The 13,028-nt window shown below is 61.1% G+C and overlaps 5 protein-coding genes across 5 annotated transcripts in view; 3 read left to right on the top strand and 2 right to left on the bottom strand.

The window, feature by feature from the left end:
- Nucleotides 1-62: 62 nt before the first annotated feature.
- ACA1_199980 (uncharacterized protein) lies at nucleotides 63-714 on the bottom strand (the record flags this gene model as incomplete). The annotated part of the gene is made up of 2 exons (XM_004341746.1): nucleotides 63-499; nucleotides 681-714. The coding sequence occupies 2 exons, from the start codon at nucleotides 712-714 to the stop codon at nucleotides 63-65; spliced, it is 471 nt and encodes a 156-aa protein (XP_004341794.1).
- Nucleotides 715-998: 284 nt separating this feature from the next.
- Nucleotides 999-3,534, top strand: ACA1_199970 (glycoside hydrolase family protein; the record flags this gene model as incomplete). Its single annotated transcript, XM_004341745.1, has 11 exons — nucleotides 999-1,142; nucleotides 1,266-1,391; nucleotides 1,539-1,681; nucleotides 1,788-1,860; nucleotides 1,967-2,038; nucleotides 2,118-2,316; nucleotides 2,388-2,626; nucleotides 2,743-2,843; nucleotides 2,920-3,103; nucleotides 3,195-3,374; nucleotides 3,469-3,534. The coding sequence occupies 11 exons, from the start codon at nucleotides 999-1,001 to the stop codon at nucleotides 3,532-3,534; spliced, it is 1,527 nt and encodes a 508-aa protein (XP_004341793.1).
- A 931-nt stretch (nucleotides 3,535-4,465) lies between these two features.
- ACA1_199960 (regulator of chromosome condensation (RCC1) repeat domain containing protein) lies at nucleotides 4,466-8,176 on the top strand (the record flags this gene model as incomplete). The annotated part of the gene is made up of 11 exons (XM_004341744.1): nucleotides 4,466-4,545; nucleotides 4,665-5,035; nucleotides 5,141-5,371; nucleotides 5,458-5,552; nucleotides 5,762-6,014; nucleotides 6,134-6,357; nucleotides 6,434-6,488; nucleotides 6,568-6,926; nucleotides 7,000-7,243; nucleotides 7,321-7,630; nucleotides 7,780-8,176. Coding segments are annotated over 11 exons (2,619 nt in total), but the record flags the coding sequence as incomplete, so codon positions are not given.
- A 1,403-nt stretch (nucleotides 8,177-9,579) lies between these two features.
- ACA1_199950 (SRFtype transcription factor (DNA-binding and dimerization domain) domain containing protein) lies at nucleotides 9,580-11,165 on the top strand (the record flags this gene model as incomplete). The annotated part of the gene is made up of 3 exons (XM_004341743.1): nucleotides 9,580-9,633; nucleotides 9,744-10,451; nucleotides 10,530-11,165. 3 exons carry the CDS (start codon nucleotides 9,580-9,582, stop codon nucleotides 11,163-11,165), a joined length of 1,398 nt encoding a protein of 465 aa, XP_004341791.1.
- Nucleotides 11,166-11,427: 262 nt separating this feature from the next.
- ACA1_199940 (uncharacterized protein) overlaps nucleotides 11,428-13,028 on the bottom strand; it is a gene marked incomplete at both ends in the record, with an annotated part of 2,077 nt that continues 476 nt past the window's right edge. The window contains 7 exons of the mRNA XM_004341742.1: nucleotides 11,428-11,568; nucleotides 11,691-11,761; nucleotides 11,868-11,974; nucleotides 12,050-12,240; nucleotides 12,330-12,556; nucleotides 12,649-12,709; nucleotides 12,865-12,983. Of these exons, the coding sequence (XP_004341790.1) occupies nucleotides 11,428-11,568; nucleotides 11,691-11,761; nucleotides 11,868-11,974; nucleotides 12,050-12,240; nucleotides 12,330-12,556; nucleotides 12,649-12,709; nucleotides 12,865-12,983 (917 nt within the window). The remainder of the gene's footprint in view (nucleotides 11,569-11,690; nucleotides 11,762-11,867; nucleotides 11,975-12,049; nucleotides 12,241-12,329; nucleotides 12,557-12,648; nucleotides 12,710-12,864; nucleotides 12,984-13,028) is intronic.

Below are 13,028 nucleotides of genomic sequence, written 5' to 3'. Positions count from 1 at the left end.
TCACAGAATCGAAACGTTGTTTGCAAATAGTTCTGGTTTTTGTAAATTTCGTTTGGTAATATTTATTGCGCAGCTTGGGGGCTTGTCTCGTCTTCCGACGTTTCGGCGGGCGTCTCCTCGGCCTCCGCGAAAGGGGAGACGGGCGGCTGGCGCTTGGCCAGGGCGGTGGCGAGACCACGCAGGGCCTCGTCGTGGTGGCCCGAGCGCATGTGGACGAGTGCGCGCAGCACGCCCTTGGGCAGGGCCAGCTCGCGCAGGTGCTTGGCGCGCTGCGCGGCCGAGTCGTTGTTGGTGAGGAGGTCCTCGTCGACGTCCTGGGCGGGGAGCGACAGCAGGTCGCCCACCGTGTTGAGGCCAGCGGGCTCGAGGACCAGCCGGCTTGCTCGGTTCCACGACTCGAGAGCTGAGGCGGTGAGGCCCTTGACCTGTGCCACTTGGAGTAGCGCCGAGTGCAGGCTCACGTTCTCAAAACTCACGTCGGTCGAGGTGGTGAGTGGCCCTGGCACCAAGTCGCACGGGAAAAGGGCACACGGTCAGAGTGTCGCCGGCAAGATGAGAGCAGCTCAACCAAGATGAATTGGGAAAGCAACGGAGATTAAAAGGCGCAAAATTGAAAGGCAGGGGGGCGTTACGGCGGAAAGAGGAAGCCAAGAAGGCAAGGCGGCCGGAAGGGAGCGCACTGCCACCCCTTCCCCACGAAGCGGCCGCGAGCATGGTGCCTCTCCTCTGCATTCTGAATCGTTCGATTTTTTCTATCTGCTGATTTTGATTGTCCAGAGAAAACCCTTGTTTTTCTTGGCTTCTTGTGTGCTTTTCTCGATCCTGCCAATATCAGGATTTTGTGGGTTTGCCGGGACCAATCGCGGTGGACGATCGGTGGCAGAAGAGGCAGTATCATTTTCACGTTGGCGGGCTTTCTTCTTGTCCGGCTTCACAAGCACAACAACCTCACTCCGTTCTCAGGTGAGCGTTTGTTGAAGTAGAAGTATTCCCTCAACATGCGTCGCATTTCGCTGATGACACTGGTGAGCCTGGCCTTCGTCCTGCTGGCTGTCGCCGCCGCTCTTTCCGCCCCGTCGACCCGCTCGTTCGAGTCCGTCGACGCCGCCGGCTCCCTCAACTTTGTTGTTGATGCCAACAAGGTACCACCTTGTCCCCCCCGAATCAAAATAACAAAAGCTTGCCACTGGAGCAATTTTATTACGGCCTCAAAGCTTCCGTAAACTAAATACTCCGCGCCATGTCGGGGTGGTTGAACTGTACAGCCCACGATTCAGTGGAAGCACTACTGGAAGGAGTGCGTGGGTTCGGGCCACGCCCTGCTTGCCCTCCGCGAGGACTACCGCGCCCACCTCGAGATGGCCCGCCGCGACCTCGGCGTCAAGTTTGTGGTGCGTGCCACCACCTCGAGGCCAACAGCGTGTTGTGCAACATTTAATGGCGCGGTGTCGACTATAATTCGGATTTGCGAAGGGTCACGCGCTGGGGGGTTACACCGACACTTACGCCCCTCTCTCTCTCTGTGTGCGGGTCCATAGAGGTTCCATGGCATTTATGATGACGACCTTTCGACGCTGCTGTCGGTCGATGCCAGCGGAAAGCAGACCTACTCGTTCTTCAACCTGGACTCCATCTACGACTTCCTCCTCTCCATCGGGATGAAGCCCTACGTCGAGCTCAGGTATGGCCATTTCAATTCAATGACCAAGGCCTTCTTCTCAAAAGATCAAACGCAACTTTGACTGACGCGACTACCACACGTGTTGCGTGGATTATCGCGCACACAGCTTCATGCCGGAGGCGCTGGCGTCCAACTCGACGTACGTGTTCCACTACAAGGGCAACACCTCGCCGCCCAAGGTACCCACCCCGGGGGCACTTTCTCTCAGCGTCGACGTAAACTTTGATCTGGTTGTGGTTGGCCAACCAATCGTCGGTGTCTCGTGATTGGGTGATCTGATCACAGGACTACGAGAAGTGGACCGACCTGGTGACTGCCCACATCCGTCACACCATCGAGCGCTACGGCATTGATGAGGTATGTTCCTCTATCGGGCATTCCACACTGCTCCGAGTTCTAAGCCGGCCCGTGCGTCGTGCGTGTGTGCGTGTCGCAGGTGAGGTCGTGGTACTTTGAGGTGTGGAACGAGCCCAACCTGGACTTCTGGACCGGCACTCAGGCCGACTACTTCAAGCTCTACAGCTACACCTCGCGCGCCATCAAGCAGATCGACTCGCGCCTCCGTGTCGGCGGCCCCGCCACCGCCCAGAGCCAGTGGATCCCCGCCTTCAAGTCCTTCGTCCTGGCCAACAACCGTACGCGCCGCCCGCACACGACATACAGCGCACGGCACACGACACGATACTGAGTGATGGGGGATGTGCAGTGCCGCTCGATTTCATCTCGACGCACGAGTACCCGACCGACGTGCAGCCGCTCCAGCGCGACATCATGAAGAAGGTGTTCACCAAGGCGAGGGAGGAGGCCAGCCCCTTCCCCGTGATCTACTCCGAGTACAACAGCGGCCTCTTCTACCCCGGCAAGCACGATGACCCCTACGCCTCGGCATTCGTCATGTACAACGTGCAGGAGGTCCAGGACATCGTCGAGTTCATGTCCTACTGGGTAAGCACCCCCTCTCAAATCCATCTTTTGCATCTTGTAGAATCATCTACAGATTAATCTGTTGTTTATTTTTATTGTTGTCTTTGCGTTAATGTTCAACACAACGACATCTGCAGACTTTCTCCGACATCTTCGAGGAGGGCGGTTTCGACTCGCTCCCCTTCCACCAGGGATTCGGCCTGATGACCATCCACCAGGTCCCCAAGCCCGCCTACAGGTAACATCTCGCACCCTCGCCCGATTGCCACGGCCCATCATTCTCACCACGTCGGCGCGTGTGTGCGCGTGTGTAGGGCGTTCGAGATTCTGCACCGCACGGGCAGGGAGCGCATGGCTGTTTCGGGTCCCGACCACCCGACGGTGGGCACCTTCGCCATCCTCAACCAGGAGAAGAAGGAGGTGATCATCATCGCCTACAACCACAACATTCCCAACAACCCCATCAAGACCGAGACCGTCACCATCACCGTCAGCGGCGTACGCTCTCCCCCAAACCACAATCGCCCCCTTCGTCGCCATGAAGAGTTTTGTGAGCTCATCAGTTCTTCTTCTTCTTCGTTCTGCGCAGCTGCCCTTGTCGGCTAACGGCTACGGTACGCTGGAGCGCATCGACGACACCCACTGCAATGCGGCGGCGGCGTGGAAGGCGGTGGGCAGCCCCGCGTACCTCGATCGCGAGCTGGTCCACCTCCTCCGTCGAGAGAGCGAGCTCCAGCAGGAGAAGATCAGCTACACCCGCAACTCCTCGGTACGTTTGCCCCCCCTCCCCCAACAAACAAACTTCTTCATCAATCTGTTGGCCTGATGGTGAACTCTCTCTCTCTCTCTCTCTTTCGGAACAGGCGATCACGTTTGATTCGTTCTACCTGCCCGCCCAGGGTGTGGCCGCCATCACCCTTCGCTTCTAGTCTCTTTAGAAGCTCTGTGCAGTCTTTTGTTTGTTGTAACAACGACAAGCTTGTGGGCATGCACATGTTGTCCCCTCTTTTTGTTCTTTTGTTAACCACTGCTGCAATTCAGCTGGTGGTACAGTCTTGAGAGAGACAAGCAAGAGCAAGGTGGATGTTCAAACGGTGGTAGCACCAGTAGGTCTTATCTTGCACGTTGGCCGCCACGAATACGACGCAGACAAACGCGCAGACAAACACCGACGTCTTAAAGAAAAAAGGGGAAATTGTTTTTTCAGCGAGTTTCTCTCGGAAGATTCTCCCTTTCGCCGAAGCAGAAGAAGTGCAGGAGAGGCGAGGAAGCGTCTCCTGCGCGGGCTGAGGAGCGCAGTAGGCGTGCGGTGGGGTCCTACTGCGGGCGTGTCCGTCTGTTAACTTAAAATTGTAGTGGAAGGGTCTCTTACGCTAACCGCGGAAGCGGAACGCCGGGGCGGGTGGAGCTACAGCGGACGTGAATGCCGGGCGCTCGGCCGAGCCACCATTTCCTCATTCCCCCACGAACCGAGAGCACCGCGCTGCATTGCGTTGTGGCCTGTCAGCCATCATCACCACCATCATCGTCCGACCCTAGTTTCCGGCCCCCGGAGACCACCGCCAAATCGCGCCGTCATCACTTGCTGGCGCCGCACCTCTTCGCCGCACCACACACAACCGCCTCGCATCTTTTCCGATTCGTGATTTGTTTGAAAGAGCTAGCTGCAGTGGTAGCCACTCTCATCTACACCGACCGAGCAAGCTAAACACAAAACCAACACACGCAGCATGTCCGTATTGAGTTGGTGCGTGCTCCCTCCCCTTTGCACCTCTTCCACGCACACACACGCGAATGGGGAGTGGTGCCAAGGGGGGGCTGACGTTGAGTTGCGTTGCGTGGCGCGTGTGTGGCTGCAGGGGCACTGGCAAGGTGGGCGAACTGGGCGCCGGCCGCGACAACAAGGAAGCCCTCGAGCCCATCCTCCTCGAGCGCTTCAGGTCTTCCGTCCTCCGCCACCATCCACCATCCTCGCCTCACATGGCACACATCCGCTACTCGCGTGTAGCGCGCAATTTTTCTCACTTTAGCCGACACGACACGACACACGCATATGCAGGGGCAAGCGGATCCGTAGCGTGGCGTGCGGGGAGCAGCACTCGATGGCGGTGGGCGAGACGGGCGACGTGTACGTGTGGGGCCGGGCCAAGGAGGGCCAGCTGGGCAACGGCGAGCGCAAGGCCGCCAACGCGCTCAAGCCCGTGCGGGTGGAGGGCCTGCGGCACGAGCGCGTGGTGGCCGGCGTGTGCGGCTACAACCACTGCCTGGCCGTCACCGTGGGCGGCAAGCTCTACCAGTGGGGCATGCTCCACAAGCACGTCGAAGGCTCCGCCAACAAGGAGTACTTCGGCATGGCCATCGGCCTCTCCGGCCTCAACTCCGACCGCATGAAGCGCATGGTCGGCCGCTCCCACAGCACCTACTACGCCGGTGCGTTCTTCTTCCTCTTCTTCTTCGTTAACAGCATTGCCATCTTCACCATGGCGTCTTACATCTGTGGCGTTGTGGTGTGTGTGCGTGTGCGGTGGGGTGCAGCGGGTGCTACGGGTGAGGAGTTGGAGGAGTTGTCGCGCGTGCAGAACTTCGGGTCGTTCACGCCCTACACGCAGCCCAGCCCCGAAGTGGTCACCGGCCTCCAGCACGTCAAGGTGGTCGAGGTGGCGGCCGGCTACTCGTTCTCGCTGGCGGTCACGTCGCAGGGCGAGGTCTACTCGTGGGGCTTCAACGAGAAGTGCCAGCTGGGCCTCGGCCATCGCTACAACCAGAGTACGTCGACGCGCCTGGTGTGTGCGCGAGGCGAGCGGCCGAACTGACCTGTGTGTGTTTGCTCGTGTGTGCACCACCTCGCTCAGGTGTGCCGCAACTGGTGCCTCATCTGCAGGGCGTACACATCGTCAGCGCCACCTGCGGGCAGCAGCACAGCGTACTCCTCTCGGCCGCCGGCCATGTACGTGCTCCCCACCGTGCACAACACCACCACACACCACACACCACACACCACACACCACACACCACACACCACACACCACACACCACACACCACACACCACACACCACACACCACACACCACACACCACATACCACACACCACATACCACACACCACACACCACACACCGCACACACACGACTTACATTGTACGTCGATGTACGCAGGTGTATACGTTTGGGCTGGGCGTGTTCGGGCAGCTGGGCCACGGGGTGTCGTCCGACGAGCGCTTCCCGCGGCGGGTCGAAGCCCTGGTGCCCGCCGAAGAGGGCGTCGAGTCCGCGGGCGAGCGCATCGTGCAGATCGCGTGCGGCTCGCACCACACCCTCGCCCTGGGCGTGAGCGGCACCGTGTGGACCTGGGGCAGCGCTGAGTACGGTCAGCAGGGCGGTACCAACGCCTACGAAGATTGGGCCACCGGTACGCTCATTACTCACGACACGACACGCACACGCACACGACGCGACACGCACCACCGCACACGCGACGCGACACGGCATGCAAACAAGTGGGTGACTAATTAAATTGAGTGAATGCAGGTCAGAGAGCGGAGAAGTCGGCAGCGATGATCTGCGCGACGCCGCGCAGCTTGTCGGGCTGCTTCGATGGGAAGCACATCGCGCACGTGTCGTGCGGTCATCTCCACAACCTGGCCACGGCGCGCGACGGGAGCGTGTACTCGTGGGGCTGGGGCAGCTACGGCGTGCTCGGCCACGGCAACCACCGCTTCCAGCTCGTGCCCAAGCTCATCCGCCGCATCGGCGTACGTCCTCCCCCCCCCCACTCCCACTCACACTCTTGTATGCAAGAATGCCAACAATGTGATGATGGCGGTGCAGGGCGAGCGCATTGTACAGACTGCCGCCGGCGCCAAGCACAGTCTCGCGGTGAATGGTACACACAACACGCACACGACACGACCAACGACACGCGCTGACGTGAATGTGTGTGTGTGTGTGTGTGTGGTGTGCAGCGGGATCGTCGACGCTGTTCGCGTTCGACTTTAAGGTGGCGCTGAACAACCCGCGGTACAGCGACGTGAGCTTCCGCGTGGACGGGAAGACCTTCGCGGCCCATCGGGCCATCGTGTTCGCGCGCTGCCCCTACCTCGGCGCCTACACGCTCCTCGCCCACCGCTTCCGCCCGACCGACGCCGACTCGAGCCCCGACCCCAACCCCGTGGTGCAGCTCCCGCAGATGCGTCAGCAGGTGTTCACCGCCGTCCTGCACTACCTCTACACCGACCACCTCAAGGCCGCCTCTCACTGGCTGGGCGAGATCAAGCGCGTGGCCGCCAAGTTCCGCCTGCCCCGCCTCGAGGCCCTCTGCACGGTACCGTGCCTTGCTGCTTCTCCTCTCATTCATCTCTTTAACACGGCACACGACATACGACACACACGAGCAGGCCCAGCTGCACAGCCAGAGCCACTCGCGCCAGTACAAGCCGCCCAAGTCAACGTTTGCCGCCGAGCTGGCGCAGGTGGTGGACGGCCCGGAGTGGAGCGACGTCGTGTTCGCCGTGGCCGACGAGGAGGAGGGGGAGGCCGAGGGCCAGGTGAGGCACGTGCACGCGCACAAGGTGCTCCTCACCTCCCGCTCGGACTACTTCAAGCGCATCTTCGGCTCCTCCTTTGCCGAGGGCGAACAACGTACGTTGCGTCCCACCCGCTGACCTGTTTGTTGTCAGCCGTCTCACCACAGCACACACCACACACACATGACACAGCCAAGAGCAAGCCGGTGGCCATCCAGGGCACGCAGCCGCGCGTGTTTATGGCGATGCTCGAGTACATCTACACGGGCCGACTGCCGGCCGAGGAGACCGTCAGCAGCAACGGCACCAGCGCCAGCGGAAGCATCGAGGAGGCGGCCGCCGATGACCCGTCGCTTCCGAACATCAACCCGGACACCGTGGTGGAGCTCCTGCTCGCCGCCGATCGCTTCCTCCTCGACGACCTTAAGCAGCTGTGCGAGGCCGCGCTCGAGCAGTCCCTCGAATCCTCCAACGCCACCTGGATGCTGGAGCTCTCCGACCGGTACCACTCCCACTTCATCTCATTTTTTCATCATCATCTTCATCTATCGTTTCATCATCGTAATCGTTATCATCATCTTCTTCCCCTTCACGCCTCTCACACGTTCGCTTTTTCTCACGATTTCGTCATGGCTTGGGGTCGACGCACAGGGCGAGTGCGCCGCGATTGAAGAAGGCCACGCTGGAGTTCCTGGCGGCGCTTCTGTACCGCGCCCAGCGCCCGCGTGCCGGCACGCCCGTCGAAGATGACGAAGAGGAGGAGAGCGAAAGCAAGGAGGAGGCCATCGATGCAGATGCGAAGGCGGCTGAGGAGGAGGGCCACGATGACGTGCCGGCTGGACCCACTTCGGTGGAAGAGCTCGGTGGGCAGCTCTCGCCGCACCTACTGGAGGAACTACGCGCCTTCTTGGCGGCCTACGCTCCCGCCACCGTGCCCCCGCCCACCAAAGACACTCCCTCGTCTTCGTCATCGTCGTCGACAGCTACTTTGCCGGCAACAACGAACCAGGTGAGCGCGATCGACTCGCTGCCACCGCTGGTGGACTGATCGCAGCGAGCCGTGCCAAGAACCCCTTTTCTCGCGTTCTGGCAGCTGTACCCTAATTAGGCCCCACCAAGAAGCGTAAGTGAACTCCTGGCGTTGAACTTCACGAACTCAGAGAAGAAGAAATACCATTCCAGTAAAGTGCCAAGCATTCCTGGCACCGTCGCCAACCCTACAATTATCCCGGTTCGAAATGGAGAAACTTGCCAGAACACCGGCAATCGATTCAAAGAAGATGGTCCATTGGTGGAACCGCTTCCGTGGCCACCAGTGAACTTTCAAACTGCGTGGTCCTTGGATCATCGCGACAACAGTGCGCACCCCCCGAAGCACGTGCCGAGGCCCGAGGATTGCGACAAAGCTTCCGAAAGGCAAGGAATGCGTTGCCCAGATGGTTGCATTCCAGAGGCCCTTTGGCCATTGGTCGGCCGTTGCGCTCGTGTTGCGCCTCCTTCCCGCAACCGAAAAAAGCGGAGCCTCCGCCGCAAATAGCCTTCCTTTGTTCACCGCACCACCACCGCACCGCGAACTACTCCTCCACCTCGGCCACCGCTCCACCGCTTCGACAAGACCCTCGCTCCCAAATCTCGCCCCGAACGCGACCACCTGATCGAAAGAAATTCCTCTACTCCCGACATCAGCAACCACTCGCTAGAACTCTAATACCACCTCAACGAACGTTCCCGATCTTGCCCCGAGCGCAGTAATCGACCCATTTTATTCGGCCAAGAGCATCAATACTCCCAGTAGTACTCCTCCAGCAAGCTCCTAAGGCTCAGCCTTCCACGCATAAGCTTCTCCTTCGACGATCCACCAACGAAAGCGGCCGTACCTCAGCACCTCCATCTTCCAAGGGGTATGCGAACTTGCCTCTATATTTTGGATGACTGCGTTGAAGCTCGATCTAATTTCTCTTTCTTGTCCATTGCTTTCTCTCAGCACTTGCAGTCCCTGTTTCCATCGCTACTCCAGCACACAGTCGCAGCTACTGAGAGGATTCCTCGAGCCGACTGTTTGAGCTCTAACTAGCGAGATCAATCGTCAGCATACCTCTCGTTCATCGAACAGCTTCTGCTTCTTGCCACCTGCCGCCTCGCCACTTCTTCGCCACAGCTTAATTTAGAGGGCCATTTTATTTTTTAACCCTTCCATCTGCCCATCGCCAGCCCACGCCCATATCTACCCTATCCGCCAACACTTTCCTCGCCACTTCAGCCTTTAGCCGCACTTCTTCACCATCCGCGCCGCATCTCTCCTCGGCCAGCCACTTCATACTCGACACCAGCAAGCCGCATCCACATCCAATCGCCCAACAGAAGCAGTTCTACTCGTCAATCGCATCGCAGGTACTTGGGACAGAGTAGAGGGAGGGACCACCGCTACAAAGCATCGCTACACGCACATCAATGGGACGGAACAAGATCAAGATCGAAAGGATCACCAATGAGAGGACTCGCTTGGTACGTCTGCCATCATCATCATCAACAACAACAACAACAGCCCTGCTGCGCCTGGTTCATTATTGGAATGAATGGCTCATCCTCTTTTCTTGTGCACGTTGTGATTTTAGGCCACGTTCAACAAGCGCAAGAATGGTCTGGTAAAGAAGGCCATGGAGCTCGCCATCTTGTGCGGCTGCGAAGTCGCCCTGATCGTCATCGGTAACAACAAGCTGACGCAGTACAGCAGCAGCGACATGGATCAGCTGCTCCTGCGCTACACCGACGGCGGCTTCGAAGAACCCCACGCCGAGCCCCTCACCAGCGACGACTACCCCAAGCTGTTCGGCAAGAAGAACAAGGCCCTCGTGACCGGCACGTGCGCCAGCAGCAAGGAGTCGCCCGCCAAGAAGGCCCGCGTTGAGAGCCCCGCCCCCCTCCAGGCCGCCTCCGCCGCCGCCCCCTCTCACCCCGTCGTCGCGGTCAAGCCCCTCGCCCCCGCCGCGCACCACGACGGCCGCTCTAGCCCCTCGGCCGCCCCCGTGCCGACGCTCGTGCCCCGCGGACCTTCGCCTCCTCTCGGTGTCAAGCCCGTGTCGCCCACCGCCGGCTTCGCCCGCCTCTCTGCGCCCCAGCAGCAGTTGGCCGCGAGCTACCCCGCGCCCTACATGGTGGGTGGCGGCTACCCGGCCACGCGCACCGGCCAGTTCCCGTCGTCCCAGCAGCAGTCCTCCTCGTCCCCGTCCCGTAGCAACATCATCACCCCCTCCCTCTACTCTGCCCCGAGTACCTCCGCCAACAACGTCAACGCCAACAGCAGCACCCCCGGTGGCCGCATCGTACGCACCCCCCCACAACCCCCTCTACAGCAGCAGAGCTATGTCGCTTACCTGCCCCCCCCCAACCACTGCTCGCAGTCGCCTCCGAGCCACCGTGGTAGCTTCGCCGCGCCCGGCTCTGTGTCGCCCACGTTCGAGGGCGCCAAGCCCCAGTCGCCCCACTCCAACCCGCCGACTCCCCCCGGCAGCGGCGGCCAGTACGCCGAGGAGATGCGCAGGGCCTCGTCGGCCGGCCGGCTCCACCAGGAGCAGCAGTTCGCGCAGAAGCTCAACAAGAAGAACCTCTCGCTGGCCATCCCCGACGCCTCGTCGGTCTCCTCGGCCAGCTTCCCCGGCTCCTCCTCGTCGGGCCACTCGCGCCACACCACCTACACGCCGGGCTTCACCGGCCTCAACGTGCCCTCGAGCATGCCCTTTGGAGCCGAGCACGACCACATGTCGCAGCACTCGGCCGTCCTGCCGTCGCCCTCGACCTTCTTCGCCGGCGAGACCCCCGAGCCTGCCAGCTACGCCATGCCCGCGTGGGGCAGCTGGATGGCCTCGTCCTCGCCCAGGCACCTCCATGACTCACTGCCCCAGGAGCGCTTCCTCTCGCGTGACCTCAACATGGCCCTCCACGACGGCACCCTCCACCAGCAGCTCCAGCTCGGCAAGCAGCTCCCCTACACGGTCGGCGACAAGCGCAAGGCCCAGGACCTCCTCAAGGTTCTCTGAGGAGTGGGTGCCACTCTCTCGCGACCACCGCGCCCAATGCCACTTTATAGAAAAATGTGTTATGAAGACATCCCCTTCACCACCGGCCAGCCAGACTGGTGTCGTTGGTGGAGCACCCCCCCTGTACTTGAGCTTACAACATGTTGTTTTAGTAGTAAAAACAAACCGCACCCCCGCAAAACGTCGACGTCTCTTCTCGACTGTTGGTCACTTGCAGCGAAAAGATTGGGTGAGACTTCTTCTTTAAAACAAAGAGAACTTTTCAGCCAAGCCAGTCATCCTCGTCTTCGTCATCGTCGTCCTCACCGCCCATCATGGCATCATTGCGCATCTTCATGGCTTCGCGGAGGGTGTCCGTGAGAGATTGGACGACCACCACGCTCTTGCGCATGCTCGCCCTCTTCTGCTCGGCACATCCCCGGTCACAGCAACATACATCAGATAGTGAGGCACCAGTGCGTGCGCGTGCGTGTGCGGTGGTGCGCGTGGCGTGTGTGTGAGACTTAGGGGTGTGGAAGTAGAAACCTGACGCAGGGCCTGCAGGTCAGCCGACTGCTTGCCTTCTCGGATGGCCGACAGCAGAGATAAGTCGGCCGCTGTTGGCCGCACGGGGCACCACAGACGTTGCGCGCTGGTCAGCACACCACCCGAGCTGCACGCGCCAGCATGAAAGAAAAGAAAAGAAAAGAAATTCGTGCGCACCGGGCGGCGGAGGCGGAGGAACAAAGCCGGACGATGCGGGGGCGGGGGGCGGCGGGGCAGGCGCCGACGGCACGGCGGGGGCCGCGCCAAAGGTCATGCCGCGGCGCCTTCACGAGCGGCCGGCCGGTCAGGCATTCGAATTGCGCGCAGATTGCATTTTTTTGGGGGGAGGGGGTGCGCACCTGGCGAGCTTCTCCTGCTGGGAGGAGGCGGCGGCGCCTCCCTGAGCGCCACCGGCGGCGGGCAGGGTGAGGGTCTTGCAGGTGAGGATCATGTGGCACCCGTTGAGGCCCACCTTGACCTCCGTGAGCAGCTCCACGAGCTGCGCGTCGCCCCGCATCTCGTCGATCGCCGACCCCAGCATGGTGGTCACCTGGTTTGTTACCATGCAACATATTTACAGGGTTGTTGCCTGGGAGAGTTGAATGTGTCTTGTGATCGGGGATGATGGGTGATTCTTACATTTTCGAGCTGTTGTTGCATGGCGACGAGGGCCTCCTCGGTCTTTCGTCGCTCGGCGGCGTATTCGAGCAGCTCGCTCTCGGCCCGCGCCTGGGCCTCCTCGGCCGACGTCACGGTGGCCTCCAGACGGGCCATCTCCTGGATGACGCGCGTGATGTGGCTCACCACCTGACCTCCTGACACCCGCCTCGACGCCCGCGTGCTCTGCCGCGAACTCGCACGCGACCCTGCCACCAGCCACCACCAGATCGGAGGTCAACGAGGGTCAATGCAAGGCGCGCCACAACGGGCGGCGGGGTGGGGGGGGGGTAGGTGGCACCGGGCGGGGGCGCCGCGAGGGACTGCTGCTTCTGCCCTATCTGCCGCTGCATCGAATTCATCTGCGCACACGCGCACACGCGCGCCACCGCACAATTGCCACGGGCCGGTTGGTCGGTCGGTCGGTCGGTTGGTTGGTGGAGACAATTCGGGTTTGCCGACGTGAACGCGGGAGCTCTGCGGGGGTGAGGTGGGGTGGGGTGGGTGGGGGGCGTACCTTGAGAGACTGGATCTGCTGCTGCTGCTTGAGGCGGAGGCGCTTGCGGGCCTCCTCGCGCTTCACCTTGACGTCCTCCAGCTCCCGCTTCGTCGACGCCGCCTCCCTCTCCGCCTCCTCTGCACGCACGCACGCAGCACTTTCTTTGGTTAGTCTGACCAATG

The sequence above is a fragment of the Acanthamoeba castellanii genome (genome assembly GCF_000313135.1).
Source record: "Acanthamoeba castellanii str. Neff unplaced genomic scaffold scf7180000084753, whole genome shotgun sequence".
Taxonomy (NCBI): domain Eukaryota; phylum Discosea; order Longamoebia; family Acanthamoebidae; genus Acanthamoeba; species Acanthamoeba castellanii.
This window is presented reverse-complemented; position numbering and strand designations above follow the sequence as displayed.